This window comes from Pinus tabuliformis, chromosome 5_1, assembly GCF_031772625.1.
Source record: "Pinus tabuliformis cultivar Carrire ecotype Pingquan chromosome 5_1, CPIR1, whole genome shotgun sequence".
NCBI lineage: Eukaryota > Viridiplantae > Streptophyta > Pinopsida > Pinales > Pinaceae > Pinus > Pinus tabuliformis.
In genome coordinates, this window is record NC_142305.1 from 190,920,760 (window position 1) to 190,945,692 (window position 24,933).

A 24,933-nucleotide genomic window follows, 5' to 3' on the forward strand; every position below is an offset into this window, starting at 1 on the left:
ATCCTCACTCTTCCTTCCTTCCTTTTGTTGGCTATACAGCTTCCTTCCAAGTGATCCTCACTTTTTACGACAGTGCTGTACTTGTCCGAAATTCTGTTTTGAAATGAAGACGTGGTGCCCTATTTATAGTTGTTGTAACCTCATAATAAGCCAACTTGAGAGAGGGTGAGCCGACATGTCCAGTGAAGATGTTTTTATTCCTTGTGAAGCCGACTTACAGGGAGATGCTTGTGCTTGTCTTAGAGGGCTATTTATACTTATTTAATGACTCATACAAAAATGTAATATGCCCAAGAAGGGTTCTTCATACATGACATAGACTCAAATTGATTTTTATGACTAGATGACAAATCCTAAAGGCTTACAATTGCTAAAAATAAAATTCCTTTCTCATGAAACCCATGAGACAAGCATTAGAATAATAATTTTATTTTTTCTTCTTTTAATCAATTACATAAAATCACAGTTACACATGTTGTGATGAAGACCAAACCTAGTTATAATTTTCGACACAATCAAGGGCAGCAAGGAAGGGGTAAAGGAAGGAGAAGAATGTCCCCATTGGTGATGCCCCTCCTGTTCCAATTTCATCAGGGTCGGCAAGTGTTCCCTCTATTGGAAGGGGGGATGCAACAACTTCAAATGTTTAGGGAAGAATGAAGTTAGAAAGATAGTAGGCTCTAGAAAACAAATATCCCTTGTGGAAGTATGTCACAAGAGAGCAAGGGCCAGGCAACAAGTTGAAGGGAGGAGGCATTGTTGCTTGGAAATGAAACTATTGCAACAATAATTTCAAGAGCACTTATTACCATGTGAAAACTTATTTGTTGGGCTTACGAAGTTGTGGGTCAAGTAGAAAAAAGAAAGGCAGTGACACTTGGTCCAATGAACAAGATTTTTCAGAAAGAGAGACAGGAAGAGCTTGATCTCACCATTGCATTCTTTTTTTATAAAAACTTCATATCCTTTAATGTTGAGATGTGCCGAGCTCTAATTCAAGGGGCTCCATTAGGGTATGTGTCTTCTGGGTCAGAGAAGCTTAGAACCACATTGTTGACTAAGGAAAAGAGAACGGTGGACAAAATCCCTGAGCATATGAAATCAACATGGCCAACATCTGAGGTTAGTATTATTTCTGATGGATGGACAGATCCAGCACACCACCCACTCATCAACTTCATGGTGTCTTCCTTGAATGGATCAGTGTTCTTGAAATCAGTGGATGCACTTGGACAATACAAGGATACACAATATATTGGTGAGTTGTTCATTAAAGTGTTGATTTGGGGTGGCATCAGATGTGCTCTAGCCACGAAAATTGGTGGAGGCTAAAGCACATGATATCTCTAATACCCAGAAATGGTTTGGGCAGATTCTAAACAGTTTGGGAGATATTGAAATAATTAGTATTTTTAATGGAGTCCCTATTTATAAACTTAGGGAAAATAAAATATTAATGTGAATTAATATAAAACTGTGTTAATCTTAGCCGTTGATTAGGGACTTAATCTCGGCCTTTGAATTGTCAACAGGAAAAGTATAAGAGGTGGCTTGAGGATCACTTTGAGAACAAAGCAAGTTGATCAAGATTTCGATTTTCTAGGGCAGGGTTTGCTCAGGAAGTCGAAAGAGTGATCAGAGTTGCAGCTGAGGGGTAGTGAATACAGAAGCAGAGAGGCATAGACAGTACCAGGAGGATGAGGGTAGAAGCCGGGAGAGAGGGACGTAGAGGCAACCAAAGGTTCACCCAGAGCCAGCCAGGGCTCATGTAGAGGCAAGCAGGAGCTGCGCAGCGCCTCAGAGAGCCAGCGTGGGTGACACAGAGGCTCTAAGGGTTGACGCAGTGCCTCCAGAGGTTGATGCAGGGCGAGCTAGGGTGACGCTAGGAGGCACTAGGCCAGAAAGGGCTGATGCAGTCTCTAGAGGCTGATGTTGGGGTTTTCATCGGGCAGAACCTCTGTCTTTGACTGAGAGGTACTACTGTCGAGATTATTCTCTGTTGGCTGAGCTGGTTTTGGCACCCAAATTGTATTTTGAAACTGCTTAATAATTAAAACCCTCAGACAACTGCACCGGTTTTCCCGCATTGGGTTTTTCCAGGGACATTGGTCCAAAAACAACGGTGTCACTTGTATGCTTGTTTTGTTTTCTTCAGTTGATGATCTGTAATGTGTTAAGCATGTACTTGTATTTATTTTCAGTGATTACATGGTAAATAACTTGTTAATTAATCAGAACAAGTAGGCAGAGATAAATCAGAAAAGTACATGAAGGGTTTCTAACAATTAGACTTAGAAATTCCAACATAAAGTTATTGAAGATGTAGGTGTTGATTCTTGTGTGCAAATCATTACAGATAATGCACCTGTTTGCAAGGCTGCTGGCATGATTGTGGAAGCTAAATATCCAATAGTATTTTGGACACGTTACATTGTCCATTCCTTGAATTTAGCACTTAAATCTATTGCTTCGAATGTGCCTTGGATTGGAAGTATTATTGACGATGCATGACATATGCACAACTTTGTACAAAATCATACAAATTCACTCACAATCTACAAGGAGTACACCCATCTATCATTGTTGAAGATCACAGATACACCATCTGCCTCTTCATTCATCATGTTGAAGAGGTTGAGGGAGGTCAAGACCGCTCTTGGGGCCAGGTTTATTTTAGAATTTTGGTCTTTTTGGAGAATGTCAGATCAAGTAGCCTCAGAAAGAGTCAAGGACACAATGTTAGATGATGCTTGGTGGGAGAGGGTAGATCTCACTATTAAGATCATGGACCCTATCATTGTTTTTTCTACGATTTGCAGATACAGACCAATCCATCCTAAGAGAGGTTTATGAGGGATGGGATTCCATGTTTGAGTCCGTGAGGACTATTATTTTATAGAGTGAGTGCCTCGAGTATGAGACATCATCAGAGGCCTTCTTCACCACCATACAAGATATTCTTGTCAACATATGGGACAAGAATTACACACTTTTGCATTGTTTGGCTCACTCATTGAACCCAAAATACTACAACCATGAGTGGTTGAATGGTAGACCTTCCCGCGGATTCCCTCCTCACATGGATGGTGAAATTTCACAGGGGAGAAAGGATGCATTGAGGCTGATTTTTTAGAATAGAGCTTCCTTTGATGAGGTGGATGATGCTTTTGCAGAGTTTTCCATTGGCACTGTGCGATTTGCAGGGTATGATGTGATTAGAGACAAGGGGCCTAAGAAGCCCTATTCTTGGTGGGCAACTCATGGGGCAACAAGCCGTCTTTTATAGTAGTTAGCCATGAGGCTCCTCTCTCACGTAACTTCATCCTCTTGTTGCGGGAGGAATTGGAGCACATATGGAAATTTGTGTAGTGTCAAGAAGAGTAGGCTTGGGCAGTTCAGGTTAGAGACAATGGTGTATTTGCACACCAACCTTCGTCTTATTTACAGGTAGAGAGATGAGTGGTTGAAGGGAAAGACAGATGTGGGATGTCTTTCCTGATGATATGGGTTTGAACAACAATGTTGAGTTGACATTGGGCTACTTGGATTTTAATGACCCAGTGCTAGAGCCTGTCACTTTTGGTGATGGTGATATTGTTGAGGGGTCATCCTCCACACCAATGGATACACAAATGCCATTGGATACAAAGGAGGATGCAGCAGAGGTGAGCAGTGGTGACCATGACAGTGATGTTGATTTTGATGATGATGATTGATGACTCATGAGTCATGATCTACCTACTACCTTGAGGCGTGTAGTTGTTTTGTATTCGCTATTTCTATTTTCCATTGACATTGCTATTTGGAACACATTTCGATTTTGATGACTTAATGAGAACGCTGCAGTTTCTTGTCTTTCTCCTATTGGATCATTGATGAATCCGTCACAATTGTATTTGTATGCATAATGTTATTTTGTAAAACTTACAAATTTTATATTTACAATGTAGAATCTAGATCTATGTATGAATTTGTATCATGATTGAGAATTTGTGTAAGAAATATCTATTTAGTATTAATTTTTAATATATATATATATATATATATATATAACGTGTCTTAATGTGCTATGTTCCGGGGTTGCTAGATTTCTTGTACTCTCTTTTCTACTGTCTGCTATATGCGAAGGGTTGATGAAGCCATGCAAAAGTGTAAAAGCAGCATGCAGAGCGGCAGAAACATGTGACTGTAGGTAGCATTACAGATTGGTCACATAAGAAATGAAGTAATCTGGATCCTATGTATAGCGGGCTGGCTGGGAATGCAAAACGCAAGTTGGCCGATCTATTCTAAAGATCATTTGCAGTCGTTGTATTTACAATTCATAGCAATTAAAGTGACTATTTCTTTTTTTACATAATGATTATGCACTGAATGCATGCTTTAATTTCATCTTCTATGTATGTTATTTTGTTATATGGTAGGCTCTAAGCTTGATCTACTTCCTTTCGGAGGTAGTTTACTAAGACATGATAAACTTAACTAGGAAAGTGTCACCAGACTCACTTACCTCTAGCGTAAGGGACATTTTCATTTTGTTGTAGTTGTCAGTGAACTGTTGGATGACCGGTCCATTCATCTGCCAAAGTTGTAGCCATCTTGTCAGCAATGCATACTTCCACCCTAACAGGTAGAACCAGCCGTGGATGGCATCCTGAAGTCCTTTTAGGTGCCAATCGGAGATTGTTTTTGGCTGTGAATTGTTGTGTGTGGGTTTACCGGCCTCATCCTCCAATTGAACTGACTAGATTTTTTGTTGGCGTTTGCCCAGTTCAGTTCTGCTCTTAATTATGTTTCAAAGTGTATCGAGGGGTTGAACTGGTCAATATTAGAGCTCCATCAAACATGGCATACACGGTTTAAATGTCTAGCGGTTGAGCTGGTCAATGTTAAGAGCTCCATCAAACTTGGGCATTCACGGTTTAATGTCTAGCGTGAAGGTTCGCTGAACAATGAGAACCCCTTGATGAATAATCGAATTATTCATGAGTTATTAGAACATACTCATACTATGTCATTTTTATAATGAAGAAAGAAAGGTATTCTTATTATTATATTATATCATTTCATTTCGGAGTGGAATTTATATTTTTTTTGATAGATGGTAGTGCTACATTTGTTTGGTTAAAATTTGAGCAAGGATGAAAAATTTGTGCAAGTTTGTTATAAGGCTTCTTTTGTATGTAGATGACCTTATTCCAATTGCTAAATAGGCTCTTGGTTTGCAAGAGCACTTACTATCCCTTGAGCATTTTTGTAGAAGTGTGGGAATGCAACTCAATATCAGCAAAACGAAAGTAGTGGTCTTCTCTAAGAAAAGAAAACATAACCAACATAAGTTCCATTTTGAAGGCAACATTCTGGAAGAAGTTGTGGATTACAAATACCTTGGAATTGACTTTAACAAAAATCTAAACTGCAATGGTTGTAGAAAGAAAAGAACTTTGGGGGGTTGGAAAGAATTTTATGCTTTTCAAAATAGGTGTAAAGAGATAGAGTTATGGGACTGGAAGACCACTAAACTCTTTTTGGGCTTCTAGTGATTCCGGTGATTCTCTATGGTTTTGAATTGTGGGCTAGCAGTGCCTCCGACATGCAGTGGAGACAAATTGAGAAAATTCAGAAGCGTTTGATTACAAACAAATTTGAGATTAAAAGTGCAGTGCCTTATGATATTTTGTTAAGTGAAACAGGGACTTCTCCTATTGAAGCGATTGCTATGGTGGGAGTCATAAGGTATTTAAAAAAAATTGAGCAAATGGATGAGGGTAGATGGCTTAAGGTTGTCTTTAATGATAGATTGTGCAAGAGCAAAAGAATTGGATGCAACAAAATAATAAATGGTTTAGTAAATGGGGTATTTGCTTGAACGCGTGTCCCATAAACAACAAAGAGATAAAAGCTTTTGTTATGGAAAAGTTCCACAAACGTACTTGGGATAAGGAACTAGGAAGAAAGAAAAATTACTATATTGAAATGTTTAATCCCACTCATAATCATCAACCAAAAGCATACATAGAGGCCAATATCTCTTGGAGAGCGAAAATTCTTATTGCTCAGTTAAGGACTAATTCTCATCAACTCCGTTGTGAAACAGGGCGACTGGAGAAGGCCAAAGGAAGTGTGGGAGGAAAGGGTATGCATTTTTTGTTCTTCCGGAAAAGTGGAAACAGAAAAAAATTTCATTTTAGAATGTGAGGCCTTCAAAGACAACAGGGAAAGTTATGCATATATGGTGGCAGCTAGCTCTTGGGATAATCTATTTAGTGAGGGGTTTGTCGAGAAGCTGAGAACATTTATTGTGAAGCTTCACAGAAAAGGGGTCGAATACATCGAGCAAATGAAAAAGCAATCTGTCCCATAGGCTATCTTTAGCCTTGTGGACATTTTTTTTCATTCATTCATTCAAGCATATGTCTTGGGAAATATTTAAATGGATAGTTTTTTACAACCGATTTCCAAAGTTTTTATTAAAATGAAAGAAATTAATTAAATAAATAATAGCTTAAATCGGTTAAAACATTGCACCATTTAGCACAATTTTAGGAGTCTCGTCCCCTTAATCCTCTGAGCGACGAATCTTGATTTATGACCGTAGTGCCATGTTTGGAAATAGCCATACATCACTCAATATGTCATTTTGTTCATCCCCTTTATGATGACTTAAAAGAATGGCTTGAGCAGAAAGAAAACGCCAAAGGAAATTAATATGACAGTTTTAAAGAAATCTTAATTTTGAGGACTTTGTATCAATTGATATTAGCATGGTGTTAATAATGAAAGAAAATCGCATATAATCGATATAAGCATGCTGCTAATAATAAAAGAGATATTATTTACGTATGAGTGAGTATACAAAAATAGAATTATCATAATTTATATTTATTTACATTGCTCAATTTTAGGGGTCTCGTTCCCTTAATCGTCTGAGCGACAAATCTTGATTTATGACCGTAGTGCCATGTTTGTGAAGGAAATCGCCATGCATTTCACTTAATATGTCAATTTGTTCATCCCATTTATGATCACTTAAGAACGACTTAAGCAGAGAAAAAATGCCAAACGAAATTAATATGGCAAAGCTTTAAAGAAATTTTAATTTTGAGGATTTTATATCAATTGATACTAGCATGGTCTTAATAATGAAAGAGATTCACATGTAATTGATATAAGCATAGTGCGAATAATGAAAGAGATTTATATACGAGTGAGTATACAAAAATAGAATTATCATAATTTATATTTATTTATTTTATTATATATATATATATATATATATCATAAATTGGCAAAAGAGTGATAATTATTAAAGTGAATATATATTAATATTTATTTTGTTTATTAAATTTTAAAAAAATATAATATATATATTAACATTTATTTTGTTTATTTGACCAAGCTCCATCATCTTAACATCATAGTTTTAAAATGTAGTTAATTAGATAGATTTGGGTAATGAATCAATAGAAAAGCTTAAACGTTTAAGGGTCAGTTTGGTATCTAACTTGTATAAGCCGACTTTAACTGGCTTGTTAAATGTCATGTGTGAGGGGTGATTGAAAATCTCAATGGCAGTTGTTTAGGTGGTTTTGTTAGAAACGAGAGGTTGTTTCCCACCCAAAATAACCCCACTTGGATATAAAACCAACTCTTCTCTTCCTAAGCCCTAAACCTAAAACTTAGCTCAACCCTAGGATTGTTAGCAATCAGTGGTAATGTAAATTTTTTAAAGTAGAAAGATTCTTTTTACTTAAAGTTTTAACATTACCATTCATTGTTTGAGGATGTTTAAGAGTTGTTAGAACGTTATTGGACTTTATATGGAGAAACTAGAATTTCATACCCCAATCAAAATTTAGCAGAGTTAATAGTTTTCAAGATTTTAGGATTGTTAAGAATACAACATTTTCATTTAATTCTATCATGTATGAGGGTATGAGATTCACATTTAATCAAGAGCATGAAGCCCTTTATGTACCTTGATGTTGGTGGTATTGTTTAACTCCTTTGATGTTGGTGGTATCAATTGTCTAACTCCTTTGCAATGGCCTCAACAAAAATGTACCCTTTAATCAAACCAAAATATTTGATTAGGCATGTCATGATTTTTCTACCATATTATAAGGTTGATGAGATGAACCCTTCACCCAAACCAAAATCATTGGTTAGGCATTCTAAGCTTTTTCAACCATCTTATTTGGTTGATGAGATGAACCCTTCACGCAAACCAAATTCACTAGTTAGACATGTTAAGCTTTTCCAATTTCTACCATATTATAAGGTTAAGGAATCCAAGTCAAAATACTTTGAGCAAAATGATGTTTATGTAGTTCTTGTTGATGATCCCATTTCTAGTAGTGGTGAATTAGTAACGAGTTTGATGAGTGATCATGTTGATCAATTATTTGTAGTAGGCTAGTGGCCTAGTAGCTTGCAGCGTTGTTTTTGGATTTCAGAGCCCATTTAGAGCCTCATTGATTATGTATTTTGTTGTTGATATGGCCATAGTCTAACAAGGTGTCGCTTTTGCCCCGAAAATTGATCTAGGTGGATGTTGGTGGCCACCCGCCTATCCTACTTGGACCCCCACCACTATTTTCTTTCAGTTTTTCAGTTTCCTTAATTGTAGCACGATTTACTATTTTTGGTAGTTTTTTGGGTTCTGAATTTCCAGAGCCGTTTTGAGGCTGCAAATGACGTTTTTTTGGCAAAATTGGTTCGGCGAATATAATGGAAATTGTGTCAGTAGCTATAGTGTTCGGAAAGATCTTTCCAACGAGGTATCATATGCGTCAAACGAAGATAATATGATCAAGTTACGACCCCGGGAAGTTCGCTGCTCAACTAATCCTAACGGGTTCCATAAACTCTTGTTGTTAGATCTTCTCGGATTAGGGTTTTGGTTGTTTAGAGTTTTTTCTTATTGTTCAATAATAAAAAGGCCCTTGATCCTCATTGTAACGGAGTTCAGAGGCATGTAGCTGCCACATCTCTTCTCAAAGATAAACTACCATCGCTCGAGCTCTCTTATTTCCATTATGTTTGTAAGCATAGTTTAGTATTTTTCTATTAATGAAATGAAGTGTTTTTCTGCTGCATCTTTGTGTTTATGATTATATCTGTAAGTTGTTGCATTCTTGCTTAAATCCGGATAAGAAACAATGTAATTTTGGCACGATTTTGATAACGGTGGAAATTTTTTGAAATCTGGGTTACAGTTGTCTAGTTTCAAGATTTTGGGTGTCCCAAGGGTTTTTGATGGTGAACCCTTCACCCAAACCAAAATCATTGGTTAGGCATTCTAAGCTTTTTCAACCATCTTATTTGGTTGATGAGATGAACCCTTCACGCAAACCAAATTCACTAGTTAGACATGTTAAGCTTTTCCAATTTCTACCATATTATAAGGTTAAGGAATCCAAGTCAAAATACTTTGAGCAAAATGATGTTTATGTAGTTCTTGTTGATGATCCCATTTCTAGTAGTGGTGAATTAGTAACGAGTTTGATGAGTGATCATGTTGATCAATTATTTGTAGTAGGCTAGTGGCCTAGTAGCTTGCAGCGTTGTTTTTGGATTTCAGAGCCCATTTAGAGCCTCATTGATTATGTATTTTGTTGTTGATATGGCCATAGTCTAACAAGGTGTCGCTTTTGCCCCGAAAATTGATCTAGGTGGATGTTGGTGGCCACCCGCCTATCCTACTTGGACCCCCACCACTATTTTCTTTCAGTTTTTCAGTTTCCTTAATTGTAGCACGATTTACTATTTTTGGTAGTTTTTTGGGTTCTGAATTTCCAGAGCCGTTTTGAGGCTGCAAATGACGTTTTTTTGGCAAAATTGGTTCGGCGAATATAATGGAAATTGTGTCAGTAGCTATAGTGTTCGGAAAGATCTTTCCAACGAGGTATCATATGCGTCAAACGAAGATAATATGATCAAGTTACGACCCCGGGAAGTTCGCTGCTCAACTAATCCTAACGGGTTCCATAAACTCTTGTTGTTAGATCTTCTCGGATTAGGGTTTTGGTTGTTTAGAGTTTTTTCTTATTGTTCAATAATAAAAAGGCCCTTGATCCTCATTGTAACGGAGTTCAGAGGCATGTAGCTGCCACATCTCTTCTCAAAGATAAACTACCATCGCTCGAGCTCTCTTATTTCCATTATGTTTGTAAGCATAGTTTAGTATTTTTCTATTAATGAAATGAAGTGTTTTTCTGCTGCATCTTTGTGTTTATGATTATATCTGTAAGTTGTTGCATTCTTGCTTAAATCCGGATAAGAAACAATGTAATTTTGGCACGATTTTGATAACGGTGGAAATTTTTTGAAATCTGGGTTACAGTTGTCTAGTTTCAAGATTTTGGGTGTCCCAAGGGTTTTTGATGGTGCTGAATTTATTTCCACCATTAAAAACACATTTGAAGCACTCCTACTATCAAATTTTTTGAAAAAAATTGGCCAGTTTCCAGTTATTTTTGGCTGTCTAAAGGAAATTGACGCCTCGGTAAACAATGCCATTAATATATATTACAACTAATGTCATTTTGATATATTCACCTTTAGATAATATAAATGAGCAGAGACTACAACTTTTATCTCTAATAATTTGGAATCATGATTTAAAATCTCAAAATAGTTATTAGTTATTTTATCAGATTCGATGAAAAACCTAGTTAGATAGATGGACTAGTTCAAACCATGATTCCAGTTTTTAAAACAATACTTAACACCAGATTCTAGATACATACAGTGCTTTGTTGTTGATCTTTTGAATATAGAAGAGGAGACATTCAATTCCTTTAAAAACTTGCTATCTAACTTTTTCTGATCACAACAATAATTCAAGTGAAGACAAGGAAGTGATTTGAATTAGTTATTTCAGTGTAAGTTGCACTTCCCTTGGGCCCTTGTATGCCAAAGTTGCAACTTGGGAGTTGTAATAAGATCCATCAAGGCTACCTTGAGTTTGTTTAGCCTTTTGGTCGGTTTGACCCACTGCAACATATTTGCAGCTAGGTGAAGTCTTTATAGTGGGTAATTTCAATGCTAGCACTGCAAGTGAGCATGCTAGCATTCTTTGTTGTAAAGATGATTGTGACCCTATTTGGCTTACAGAAAAAAGTAATCATTAGTGGGAAAGAATTTTAGAGGACAAGGGCTGCAATCTCTTTGGTGAACAATTGCTTACTCTATGTGGGGTCTTTGATTTAGTCATTTGTAATGGCTTGACTAGATGGGCAAAATGCGGTAATTTCACTTGCAATACTTACAATGGAGCAAGTGTGGTAGATTATGTAATTTGCTCGCATGATTTGTATGAGAAAATGAAAGAAGTTTTGATTGGAGATCAACCGTGGGATTTGAAATCAAATCACAAGCCAATTTATTTATGTTTCTCTTGGATTGGAAAGAAACAATTAGGGTCAAAAATTCAGTATGTCCAACAAAACCATCCACAGCGCAGAATTATTTTGACCCCAGAAATTGTAATACCTTCAAAATGATGCTAGAGAGGCTCTTCGAGAAGGAGAAAATTACAATTCACAACCTTCATGGTCATGAATTAACATATTTAATTCAATGCACACTTGCAAAGTGCAAAAGAGCAAAAATTAAGAAGTCTGAAACAAATTGCTTTCCGGTTAATGCTTGGTTTGACGAGGAATGCAAAAAGGCAAGGAGAATGTGGAAAGAGTTCAACAAGGATAACATAAAGCTCAAAACTAACAAGCAGTTATTAAGCAAGAAAAATGCCGATTTCATGGTTTCAAGGAGGGAAGAACTAATCTTCCTTAGGAGAAATAATCCCAAATTATTTTGGAAGGAGCTCCAACCGAAAAAGATACAAATTGGAAATAATATTACATCTTTTAAATGGTTTGACGATGCAAGATAACTCTATGAGCAGGTTCCCAAGGTTGACCCTCCCCTCTTAGTCAACACTGGTACTGAACTTTTCACAGTACAAGGGGTAGAGATTGGGTATCAAGAATTTGGGTGTTGAAAAATCAAAAGACTTAGCTGAACTCCAAGTAGAATATTTAAAGTGGGGCTCAAAGATTCTTGCACCTCACATTACAAAAATCTTCAACAACATCATACAACAAGGGCTCCCCAGTGCCCCACAGATGGGACAACTAGTCTTGGAATACCTCTTTTCAAGAGTGGTGACGTCAATAATCCCTCCAATTATAGGACCATGATGATAAATCCTTTGTTTGCAAAGCTATTTGGAAGCATGCTAGAAAACAAAATTAGCAAGTGGGTAGAAGAAAGAGATAAGCGTGCTAAAGGGCAAGCAGGTTTTAGACCTAAACATTCCACAGTTGATCATTGTATAACTTTAAGGCACATCATTGAAAAAGGTTGCGACAAAAAGGAAGAAGTCTTTTGTTGCTTAGTTGATTTTAGAAAAACGTTTGACTCGGTTCCTAGGGATAAGCTTTGGCAAAGAATGGAGCAACTTGGGGTTCCTAAACATTTGAGAGCAGCAGTGCATAGGTTGTATGAAGAGGTGAAAGTCAAAATTAGAACTTCAACAGGAATTTCTGAAAGTTTTAGAAGCGATATCGGGGTCAAGCAAGGTTTTCCATTGTCTCCTACCCGTTTTAGTTTATATATCAACAAGCTTGAGGAGCAGTTAAATTCGCAAGGGGGTGATGCTATCTATTTGGGCAAGTTTGTTATAAGGCTTCTTTTGTATGTAGATGACCTTATTTTGATTGCTAAATCGGCTCTTGGTTTACAAGAGCACTTACTATCCCTTGAGCATTTTTGTAGAAGTGTGGAGATGCAAGTCAATATCAACAAAACAAAAGTAGTGGTCTTCTTTAAGAAAAGAAAACATAACCAGTGTAAGTTCTACTTTGAAGGCAACATTCTGGAAGAAGTTGCGGATTACAAATACCTTGGAATTGAGTTCAACAAAAATCTAAGCTGGAATGGGTGTAAAAAGAAAAGAACTTTGGGGGGTTGGAAAGCATTTTATGCTTTTCAAAATAGGTGTAGAGAGGCAGAGTTATGTGATTGGAAAATCACTCAAACTCTTTTTGGGCTTCCAGTGATTCCGGTGATTCTTTATGGTTGTGAATTGTGGGCTAGCAGTACATCCGACATGCAGTGAAGACAAATTGAGAAAATTCAGAAGCTTTTGATTACAAACAAATTTAAGATTAAAAGTGCAATTCCTTATGATATCTTGTTAAGTGAAACAGGGACTGCTCCTATTAAAGCAATTGCTATGGTGCGAGTCATAAGGTATTTAAAAAAAATTGAGCAAATGGAAGAGGGTAGATGGCCTAAGGATGTCTTTAATGATAGATTGTGCAAGAGCAAAATAACTTGGATGTAGCAAAATAACAAATGGTTTAGTAAATGAGGTATTTGCTTGAACGTGTGTCCCATAAACAACAAAGAGATAAAAACTTTTGTTATGGAAAAGTTCCACAAACGTACTTGGAATAAGGAGCTAGGAAGAAAGAAATTTACTATATTGAAATGTTTAATCCCACTCATAGTCATCAACCAAAAGCATACATAGAGGCCAATATCTCTTGGAGAGCAAAAATTCTTATTGCTCAGTTAAGGACTAATTCTCATCAACTCTGTTGTGAAACAGGGTGCTGGAAAAGGCCAAAGGAAGTGTGGGAGGAAAGAGTATGCATTTTTTGTTTTTCCGGAAAAATGGAAATAGAAAAACATTTCATTTAGAATGTGAGGCCTTCAAAGACAACAGGGAAAGTTATGCAGATATGTTGGTAGCTAGCTCTTGGGATAATCTATTTAGCGAAGGGTTTGTCGAGAAGCTGGGAGCATTTATTTTGAAGCTTCACAGAAAAAGGGCCGAATACATCAAGCAGATGAAGAAGCAATCTGTCCCATAGGCTATCTTTAGCCTCATGGACGTTAAAATAATTTCTTCTTCTTCTTCTAAGACTGATTGAGGCTAGTTTGAGTTTGTTTAGCCCTTTGGTCAGTTTGACCCAGTGTAAAAGAGCTTTTATCTATATTTTATAGATAGCTTCCTATAATGTTGTAAGGTGGATTTTCTCTCGGAAATAACATTTGTATTCTGCTCTTCGTTTTTTTTAATTCTAGTATTTATTTTGGTTATTAACGTAATATTATTGAGCCACAGCCCAGTATAAGATGTCAAAGTTTGTCTGTCTGTCTATCTGTGCCCCTTTAAAATAAAAAATTAAAATTCAAAACTATGTTTTAAATAGAAAAATAAGATCCAATATAATTTAAAAAAAAGAATATGCTGTAAAGTAATTAGACTTAGAAAAATGTGTGAATCAGTGGTTTAAATCAAATAAACTATATGTTAACTAATTTATGTCCATATCAACTTCATATATCTATATATAGAAAAAAATTATTTTTTTATGGTTAAAATTTTTAGTTGGTCTTATATATAGTCATATTTAGCATTCAAAAATACAATTTAAACAATGAAAAATAAAACATTGTATCTATGTTGGTTTTATTTAATTTTGTGTGATCTTATTTTTTTTGTGGTTCACGAATTGGTGACAGTCTTTATGTAGTTTTTATGTCCATGGAAACTGTACCCGATAGATCCACCTGAAGGGATCAGTCCAGCGGGTTCATTTCGAAGCTTAACTCCGAGGGTGTCCATTGACGCTTATATGACTGACACTTGACTAATTAAACTAACCATAAAGGCTTGCAAAAATAAATTTATATATATTAGAAATGAATATATATTGCAACCAGTATGATGTATTTCAAGGCTCTGTTCTTTTATAAATTAGGTCTTCATAATTTTTTTTGGTAAAATAATTTTGGTAATATAAATTTAGTGGGCCGAATGGTTAAGAGCATGTGTTTCTCTCTAAGAGGTTACAAGTTCAAAACTAGAGGGGTAAAGTATGTAGAGGTGGATCTCTTCTCTCAAACAAAGAGACCTCATAAACCAATTTGGTGTCTGGCTTGGCAGTAATAAATTTTCAATTTTTCTAATTCAACCAATAGTCAAACGCTGAACAAAACATCAAGAAATTAAAAAAAAATCAGAAATAAAACTCCATGGACTCATGTTCCTCTCTATCAAGGAATCCAGTGATCCTGAAAAACCCTATGGATCCTGAAAAATCCTATCGGAAGTTGCAGAGCTTCTTTGGAGGAAGTTGCAGAGCTTCTTTGGAGGAAGTTGTAGAGCTTCTTTGGAAAAAGCATCTGCTCGTGTTCATTTCTTTCTCGATATGGCTCAAAGATAGCCATTGGAAAGATTGCATTGCCTTCGAAAGATTGCATTGCCTCCCGTATATCCTGTGAGCCATTGGAAAGATTGCATTGCCTCTTGCCTCCTGTATATCCTGTCGCAGAGACTGTGTAAAAATATTTTCCACTTCATTTTTCATCTTTTCTTGTCCATAACTAATTTTAGTCCCCAAAAACTTGTAACTTAGGTAATATTTTTTTGGGTAAAAATTTTTTCCACTTCATTTTTCATCTTTTCTTGTCCATAACTAATTTTAGTCCCCAAAAACCTGTAACTTAGGTAATACTTTTTTTGGAAAAGCACCTGAGAGGAGAGTTCTATCCTGTGAGCCATTGGAAAGATTGCATTGCCTCCTGTATATCCTGTCGCAGAGACTGGGTAAAAATATGTTCCACTTCATTTTTCATCTTTTCTCGTCCATAACTAATTTTAGTCCCCCCCCCCCCAAAAACAAAAAAACCTGTAAGTTGATGATATTTTTTTGGAGAACCGCCTGAGAGGAGAGTTCTATCCTGTGAGCCCTTGGAAAGATTGCATTGCCTCCTGTACATCCTGTCGCAGAGACTGGGTAAAAATATTTTCCACTTCATTTTTCATCTTTTCTCGTCCATAACTAATTTTAGTCCCCAAAAACCTGTAACTTGGTGATATTTTTTTGGAAAAGCGCCTGAGAGGAGAGTTCTCAAGCTATAAATTCTGGATTCGTGCCCAGGTGTATATCTGACATAAAAGTAATTTGAACCAGTGTATATCTGACATAAAAGTAATGTTAACTGGAGATATGTAGGATCGCCCCCACGGTGAATAAGGGTGACTTTCGGCGGCAACATCAAAATATCCGCATGGATGTTCCGATCAATCTGGGGGTGTAACGGCATTCGGATCTTCTTTTGTTTGGGATCAGTTTTGTAATAAAATCTGATGAAATGTCGACAGGGATGTCCTTTGATCAGAACATGCTACAATTTTGAACCCACCAAATCCCAAAAACAAATTGACATGGAAAACCTGCAAACTGTGTAGTGGCCCTGTCCGTTATCCATTTCTTCTAGCATTCTGTTAAACATATATGCGACCAGTTGAATTGGATTTTGAGATCTGTCATGACTTTGACAGCTGCCTATGCTAATATGAAAGGGAAAGAAGAGTGATATTTTAGTAATATATATATATATTTTGAAAAAATATTAGTTGGGACTGGTTCATTCTATTTTAAGTGTGGATTTAATATAAGTAGAGAGATCAAATTTCTTCATGTGCAAACCATTTTAGAATACAAAATACAATGTGTTATTTTTCATTGTTTAAATTGTATTTTTGAATGCTAAATAGACTATATATAAAACCCAATAAAATTTTTAACCATAATTTTTTGTTATTGTTGTTGTTGTGTTTTCTGTTTATTTCTATATATAGATATATATGAACTTGATTTCGACATAAATTAGTTAACATACATTTTCAAATAGTTTATTTAAATTTCTTGTTGAAATATTTTTAAATTGTGTAAGATTTAAACATCTGATTAATAAATTTTTATGGTTAAAATTTTTATTTGGCCCTATATATAGTCTATTTAGTATTCAAAAATACAATTTAAACAATGAAAAATAATACATCGTATTTTGCACTCTAAAAATTTGATCCCTCTCGGCTCATATTAGAGCCGTACATAAGATGAATCTATGCTGGTTTTATTTAATTTTGTGTGATTGTAGATCCAGATCCACCGAAAAAGATCAGCCCCTTTCATTTCGAAGGTTAACTCTGAAAGTATCCATGAGAATTGGCTCTGTGACCTCTGATAGAGAAGTGCTTATATGATAGACACTAGACTAACTAAGCCTTATATGATAGAGAAGTGCTTATATTAATAATGAATATATATTACAATCAATATGATGTAATTCAAGACTCTGTTCTTTTATGAATTAAATCTTCATAATTTTTTTATAAAATAATAATAATAATAATTTTTTCAATTGTACCAGTTCAGCAATATACTCAAATAGCATATTTCTATTTCATGTAGCCAGCAAAATATCGGAAAATAACGAAAAAAAAGAAATATCAGAGATGAAACTCCATGGCCTCATGTTCCTCTCTGTCAACGAATTCAGTGATCCTGAAAAACCCATCAGAAGTTGTAGAGCTTCTTTGGAAAGAGCATCTGGTCATGTTCATTTCTTTCTAGATATGGCTCAAAGATAGCCAACGGAAAGATTGCATTGCCTCTTGTATATCCCGTGTTGCAGAGACTGGATAAAAATATTTTCCACTTCATTTTTCATCTTTTCTTGTCTATAACTAATTTTAGTACCCAAAAATCTCTAACTTGGTTATATTTTTTTGGAGAAGCGCCTGAGAGGAGAGTTCTCAAGCTATAATTTCTGGATCCGTGGCCAGGTGTATATCTGACATAAAAGTAATGTGAACCGGTGTATATCTGACATAAAGGTAATGTTAACTGGAGATATGTAGGAACACCCCCACGCTGAATAAGGGTGACTTTCCGCGGCAACATCAAAATATCCCCATGGATGTTCTGATCAATCTGGGGGTGTACCGACATTCGGATCTTCCTTTGTTTGGGATCTGATGAAATGTCGACAGGGATGTCTTTTGATCAGAATATGCTACAATTTTGAGCCCACCAAATCGCAAAACCAAATTGACATGGAAAACCTGCAAACTGTGCAGTGGCCCTGTCCATTATCCATGCCTTCCAGCGTTCTGTTAGACACATATGCGACCAGTTGAATTGGATTTTGAGATCTGTCATGATTTAGACAGCTGCCTAAGCTAATATGAACATGGAAAAGTGATATTTTCTTCAGATATTTCCATTTTCTATTTAACGTATTATCTCAAAGGAAGTGTGGGAAGAAAGGGTATGCATTTTTTGTTTTTCTGGAAAAGTGGAAACAGAAAAACATTTCATTTTAGAATGTGAGGACTTCAAAGACAACAGGTAAAGTTATGCAGATATGCTGGCTGCTAGCTCTTGGGATAATCTATTTAGCGAGGAGTTTGTCGAGAAGCTGAGAGCATTTATTTTGAAGCTTCACAGAAAAATGGCAGAATACATCAAAGAAGATGAAGAAGCAATCTGTTTCATAAGCTATCTTTAACCTCGTGAACGTTAAAATAATTATCTTTCTTTCCCAATTAAAACTTGTCCATCCCCTATTTAACCTGTTATCCCACGTGGGAAGTTTGTTTTCTAATACAGGATAAGGAGTGATTTTTGATTTGAGAGGAACAGGGTGTTTCCACAAAATATATCGTCACCATTTAGTTTCACCAGATAAAAAAAATTCAATAGATGAGGACTAGCCAAATTTGGTTGTAAAATCCCATTGATTGGTTTTTCTTTTGTCTATACCATCTCGCCATTGACTTCATTGCGATGTCTGATGTAATTGGAAGTAAAGAGACTTGTATAATATTCCCATTATATTATTGTATTATAGAAATGATCCGCTGCTAGGTCACGTGCCATGCTGTTGCTGAGCCTGCGCTCTCCAGTGCTTGCAGCCTTCGGCCCTTCGCTTTAGAAGAGTTTGGAATGCTCTCCTTTGCTCTCTTCTGTGGAACATATGGCTGGCACGAAACCATATGGTCTTCAAAGACAAAGAAACCAACATCAGGAAATTATGCAGCAAGGCATGGAGCCTTACATTGGAAGCAATATCTATCAAAAGTCAAGGGAAAATTGACGTCACCGATCTCTGTGTCAAAGAAAAGAATTTCACAGGGTATTTGTTGGATAAAAGTAACAATAGCCAAAGCAAGAGTGACATTAGCAGTGAACGCAACAACTCTAATTATAGTTGGAAAATAAGAATGAAAGACGAGGAGTTTTCTATTTGGCTCAGAAATTGTAACACACATTATCTTTTCTTTGATAGGCCTCCAAATTTAACCTAGTAATGGTCGGGGTGGGCATATTCATTTGCAATGCCAATGGAGATATTAAATCTGCTTATGAATGGGGATTAGGCCCCCTTTCCAATCCCAGGGCTGAAGCTCTCGCACTATACCAAGGGCTCATTCAGCGTCAAAAACTCGGCATAAGCACAACGATCCTTGGAGACTCGACCATCATCATTTGTCTGATGGTATATAATCGGAACGCCTCCAATGTGATCCTGCAACAAAAAATAAGTCGATGTCAAGCACTTACCCAGCGAATGAAACAAGTTCGTTTTTTCCATGTACTTCGCTCCTTCAACAAGGAGGCTGATTCTCATGCAAGCAAACCCTGCTCCAAATCCATAGGCAATCTCCGATGTAATGCCATCGAATCTCAATGTTACCTGCGATGAACAGAAGCGAATCAATATTCAGATCCCCCGTAGAGGTATCTAACAACTTCGGGTACCTCCTCACTGTCATTCGCAATGTCTTTATGCTAATTTTGGTCATTGTTCAGCAGAAATCTCCTTCGAATCTTATGATGATGATAACATTGTCACAATATCTCTGAATCCAATCCGAAAATCTTACTTTGGTCCCTTTCCCAAGAAACTTTGACTCTTTCATATCTTCTTACCCATGCTCAGATCACCAAGGAGAAACATGAGGCCGACCTCAATCTCTTTCCTCACAGTCCCTTCAGGAGTAGTTCAATGACCTCTCAAACAGAGGCAATCATGTCCAAGAGTCCACTGACATCCTGAAGTACATCTTGGAAAAAAATAATGCTCATAGCACCAGCGCAACAAATTTAAGGAACGCAGGCGTTGAAGGCAATCCTGAAGAATCCACTGCCCGCAAAATCAGTCATATAAACATTGCTTAAGCATGACTTGCAAATTGTGCCTTCTACTGTTTTCGTTTGTTATAATCTACACTAGTTCGGTATTTCAAAAAGTTAAGAATGATAAAAGCAAAAGGGATTTTGTTCCTCCTGTTATATTTTTCCCTACTCTGCTTTTCATGCATATCACCTTGTAACAATGGAATTTAGTCTCCCCAATCTTTTTTGAATACAAACAACAACCGATTATATATATATATATATTTCCATTTACTACTATACACAGAAATTAAGTGTTATTTTAAATCCTATAATATAATTAATATAATCCCCAAAAATCTGTAAAAAAAATTAATATAATGTTCTAAAATAATTAAAATGTTTTAATTTTTAATTATAATTATAATTTTATAATATTTTATTTTTTAAAAAATTAAAAAAATAAATATAATAAATATTATATTATATTATTAAAAATTTGATAATTAAATATATTAAAATAATTATGGTTAGCTCTTTTGATATCACATTATTTAGGTGCTTAGTTAAAGTAGTTGAAGTGATTACCTATTTTATTATATTTTTCATATTTTAATTATTTAATTAATTTTAATATTGATTTTTATTGTTACATCAAATACTATATTATAAATAAAATAATTAATTATGCTGTATAATATTATGGGTATTTTTGTTTTGGTTAAAAGTTTTTATTTATTTATTTAAAAAATAAGTTAATAATTCAAAATTTAAAAGTATTTAGCAATAGTGAAAGTGGGTTTCTTTATAAATTATATTTTTAGATAATGTAGTTTTACTTAAATAACAAAGTTAAATTAATTTATATTCATAGATAGTAACCAATAATAATTATCTAATCATCAAAATATGATAAAAATATTTACTATTTAAAATTTATCACCCATTTAGTTATATGTTATTGTTAATATATTATGTTATTACATATCTACATTAAATATATGCGTAAATTTACAACATCATTGTAAAAGCAAAAACATATGCTTAAATTTACAACATAATTGTAAAAATAAAATTATTATAAAATTCAATTTTATTATAGATAAAAAAAACTAATAAATATTATATTTTTATTTGTTTTTATACTCATGGCAATATATCAAGATTAATCATTATCTCTAATAAGTAAATGTACGGAGTAGGTTGTATATTATTTTTCGAAATTTAAAAGTGAAACTAAAACTATTTTTCTCTATAAAATGATTTATTTATTTATGTTAGTAAAATCACAATGTGTTACAATATAGGCCGGTTGTCTTTTCATTTCATTCTGAAAGAAGGGAAGCATTTTTTGGAAAAAAAATCAAAGGCTACAATGCCGAAACCAATTTTGAAATTGATGTAGTAACTAGGTTTTGGTGGAGAATATATCAGTGTTGATCAATATGATTGAACTTTTTTTCATGTTTGAAATGTAAATGCGTGGAGGATATAATTTTTTTTAGTGATATAAATAATACGTTTAAGCTTTTCAAATGGGGATACTCGGAATCTTTTCACATGACTAACATATTTTTATTTCTTACTTCTCAGGTTGAAATTAAAAAGGATGATGGACAAAATGAGATCCGGATTTTCTCAGATTCTGGAAGGCTTATGAGGCCTCTTTTTATTGTTAAAAATCAAAGGCTCTGCATATCTAAACGGCATCTTGAGAAATTTAAGAAAAGCAGCAAGCCTTTCAAATATCTTATGGAAACGGGCATTATAGAATTGTTGGGTGTCGAAGAAGAAGAAGATGCTCAAATAGCTTGTGGGATTGACATTTTACGAAAAGCTCAACAGAATCCTGAGTATCCACAATTCACTCATTGTGAATTGGATCCATCTTTTTTGTTAAGCCTCAACGCTGGGCTCATCCCATTTGCAAATCGGAATCTTGCCACAAGAACACTATATCAATCTGAAAAGCATTCAAGGCAAGCAATAGGATACTATGCAACAAATCGACGTGGAAGATGTGACACTACTGCGCATCAGTTATTTTATCCTCAGAAACCTTTGTTTAAGACTGTGTCGTCTGAATGCGTCAATAACATGCACTTCTATAATGGTCAAAATGCAGTAGTCGCTGTTAATGTTCACTATGGATATAACCAGGAAGACTCTCTGGTCACTAACCACGCTTCAATAGACCGTGGACTGTTCCGATCGATGCATTTTCATAGCTTCGTATCTGAGACAGAGCATGACGAGAATCGCTTTAACAATGCTTCTTCATCAAGACTCGAAGTAGATTTTGGGAAGCCTCTAACACCAAATTTGAAAGTAGATAAGATTGATACCGATGGACTCCCAGGCATTGACTCAGATTTCTACAGTGGTGATATTTTGATTGGGAAGGTGGGCCCACAGCCATCTGATGGAAATTTCAGCCTTAAGTTAAAGCACACTGAAAAGGGGAGGGTTGATCAGGTTGTGCTGGCAACTAATGATGATGGGAAAAAATTTGCCAGAGTAAGACTCAGAGAAGTAAGATCTCCGTGCCTTGGAGATAAGTTTTCGAGCATGCATGGCCAGAAAGGAGTTGTGGGTTTTATAGAAGAACAAGAAAATATGCCTTTCACAAAAGAAGGTATTGTTCCTGATATAATCATCAATCCCCATGCCTTTCCTTCCAGACAAACACCGGGCCAACTTTTTGAATGTGCACTAGGAAAAGCAATTGCTGCCAGTGGTACTGTTGGCGACGCTACACCTTTCAGACCTATCACTGTTGAGTCTATCACTGAACAGCTTAAAAGGTCAGTTTCAAAGTCGATCCTTTGAGAACTAAACAAAGTTGTTGCTTGCACTAAAAATTTGAATAATCTTGTAAACTGTATCATCCTAAGGACTGTAAAGTAGAGAATTTCTTTCTATAAATGATCTAATATGTGTGGTGCTTTTGACCGCAGTTGTGGCTACCAACCATGGGGAAAAGAGCAGATGTATAACGGGCGGACCGGTGGCAAAATGCAAACAAGAATATTCATTGGTCCAACATACTATCAGCGGCTCATACACATGGCAGAAGACAAAATTAAATACCGGAATCATGGGCCTGTGCATCCTTTAACTCGACAGCCAGTAGCTGATCGAAAACGTCATGGAGGTGTTAAATTTGGAGAGATGGAGCGAGACTGTATGCTTGCACATGGGGCGACTGCAAATCTATTGGAAAGACTGTTCTATTTGAGTGACTTCTCCAGTATGCATGTCTGCGGACAGTGTCGCATGCTTGCAACAGTGGTCCTAAGGGATGGTGTAAGAGGTCCATACTGCCCATTTTGTAAAACTGCTAAACATGTTGTGAAAGTAAATGTTCCATATGCTTGCAAACTGCTCTATCACGAACTTTTTAGCATGGGCATATGTCTTAGGTTTTCAACTGAACTGTGCTGACTTGGCAGAGAGTTTTGTTTATAGCACAAACTAGATCAGTATATTTATTTGATGGCAGCACAGGTAAACTTCAGACTATATGAAGATACTGCATTTTGATGGAGATTGCCTTTTTGCAAATATTGATCTGATAACTGGAAATGAACATTTAAATCTGAAGGATCAATGGTCATGCGCTGAATTAGAAAACTGTTAATATACAATTTCCTACGAATATTATCTATTTCTCACAGTTCACATTAGACTTTATAGTTACAGTTTAATCGATTATGATTGCTACTCATGGAATTTCTTTCCATCCATATGAAATGCAGCCAAAGAAAAACAGGTAGTCGGCAATTTATACGAGCTGACAGTTGCAGACGGAATACTCACTAGTTTATCACATATGAATATGCATTTTGTTTATCATTGAGTATTTTTATTGTTTAGTTTCTACTGTAACATATAACTTCAATACTGATAATTCCCCTAAAATTGAAATCCTTTACAGGTTTGCTGCAGAGCCAAACAAATACCACTAGTTCATGCATGGCGTACCCTGTTAATTTTAGCCTACTCCTTTTACATGTATAGATATAGATGAAGCAAGCATTTCTTTATTTTTTTCCAACTATGACTTCTTTTCAATATCAGAAATGTGTAGGGTTTGGTCAACTTTTATGGATTGAAGTAAACCATAAACTCCGGATGAGTTGATAAAACTCAGATGAGTCGCATTCTGTCCTTAATTCAACACGAGTCAAACTTCAATGCATATTTAGTATAAGATAGAATTACTTTTTACTTTTTAACGATGTTGGTCAAGTTGGGTGCAGATGTGTCGTTATTAAATTGTGTTTTATACATATTAATAAATTTAAAATTATAAAAGATTGGATATAGATAATTAGTCTTTTCAGATTTATTGTTAGGGGAATTAAATTTTTTGATATGAAATTTTTTTAAGTGAAAAAAGGTTTGATTTTTTTGGACATTTGGTAAATAGAGTTAAGATGGATCTAGGTTAGTTTAATTCCTCTTTTTAAATAGGTTATATTTTATATGAAAACCATAGATTCTCATAAACAAAAAGCTCAAACATTACTAATAACTTAACCAAATCAAATTTATCTTAACTACTCAACACAAATTAATAAAAATAATAATATATAATATTTTTTATTATAACTCATTAAAACCGATAAATTCTCAAGCTTAATTCTAAGTTCTTCTTATACCAACCTAGGCCTTCAAGTGGCACAACCTAATGACCACTCTAGAAATGGAAGAAAGTGAACGCTTTTACCATGCACAAGTGTATGAATTGGACATATCAATGGTTTTGTAATAGGTCCATTCTGGAGGACATGTTTAATAAGATCTATAGGGTCAAATTTAAATAGAAAGCATGGCTATATATGATGAACAACTTGTGGAAGCCTATTACGGAACCCAATAAATTCTTATTTGCATGTTCTTTTCCTTACGGAAGCGTGCCCATTAACAAGAGACTGAC

General features: G+C 35.5%; 1 protein-coding gene across 2 annotated transcripts in view; it reads left to right on the plus strand.

The window, feature by feature from the left end:
- Window positions 1–23,801, plus strand: part of LOC149164049 (DNA-directed RNA polymerase D subunit 2b-like) — a 285,673-nt gene extending 261,872 nt beyond the window's left edge. For both annotated transcript variants that reach the window (XM_089431941.1, XM_089431942.1), the window contains 2 exons: window positions 21,585–22,795; window positions 22,949–23,801. In XM_089431941.1, the coding sequence (XP_089288067.1) occupies window positions 21,585–22,795; window positions 22,949–23,435 (1,698 nt within the window). In that variant the 3' untranslated portion in view covers window positions 23,436–23,801. The remainder of the gene's footprint in view (window positions 1–21,584; window positions 22,796–22,948) is intronic.
- Window positions 23,802–24,933: the final 1,132 nt, after the last annotated feature.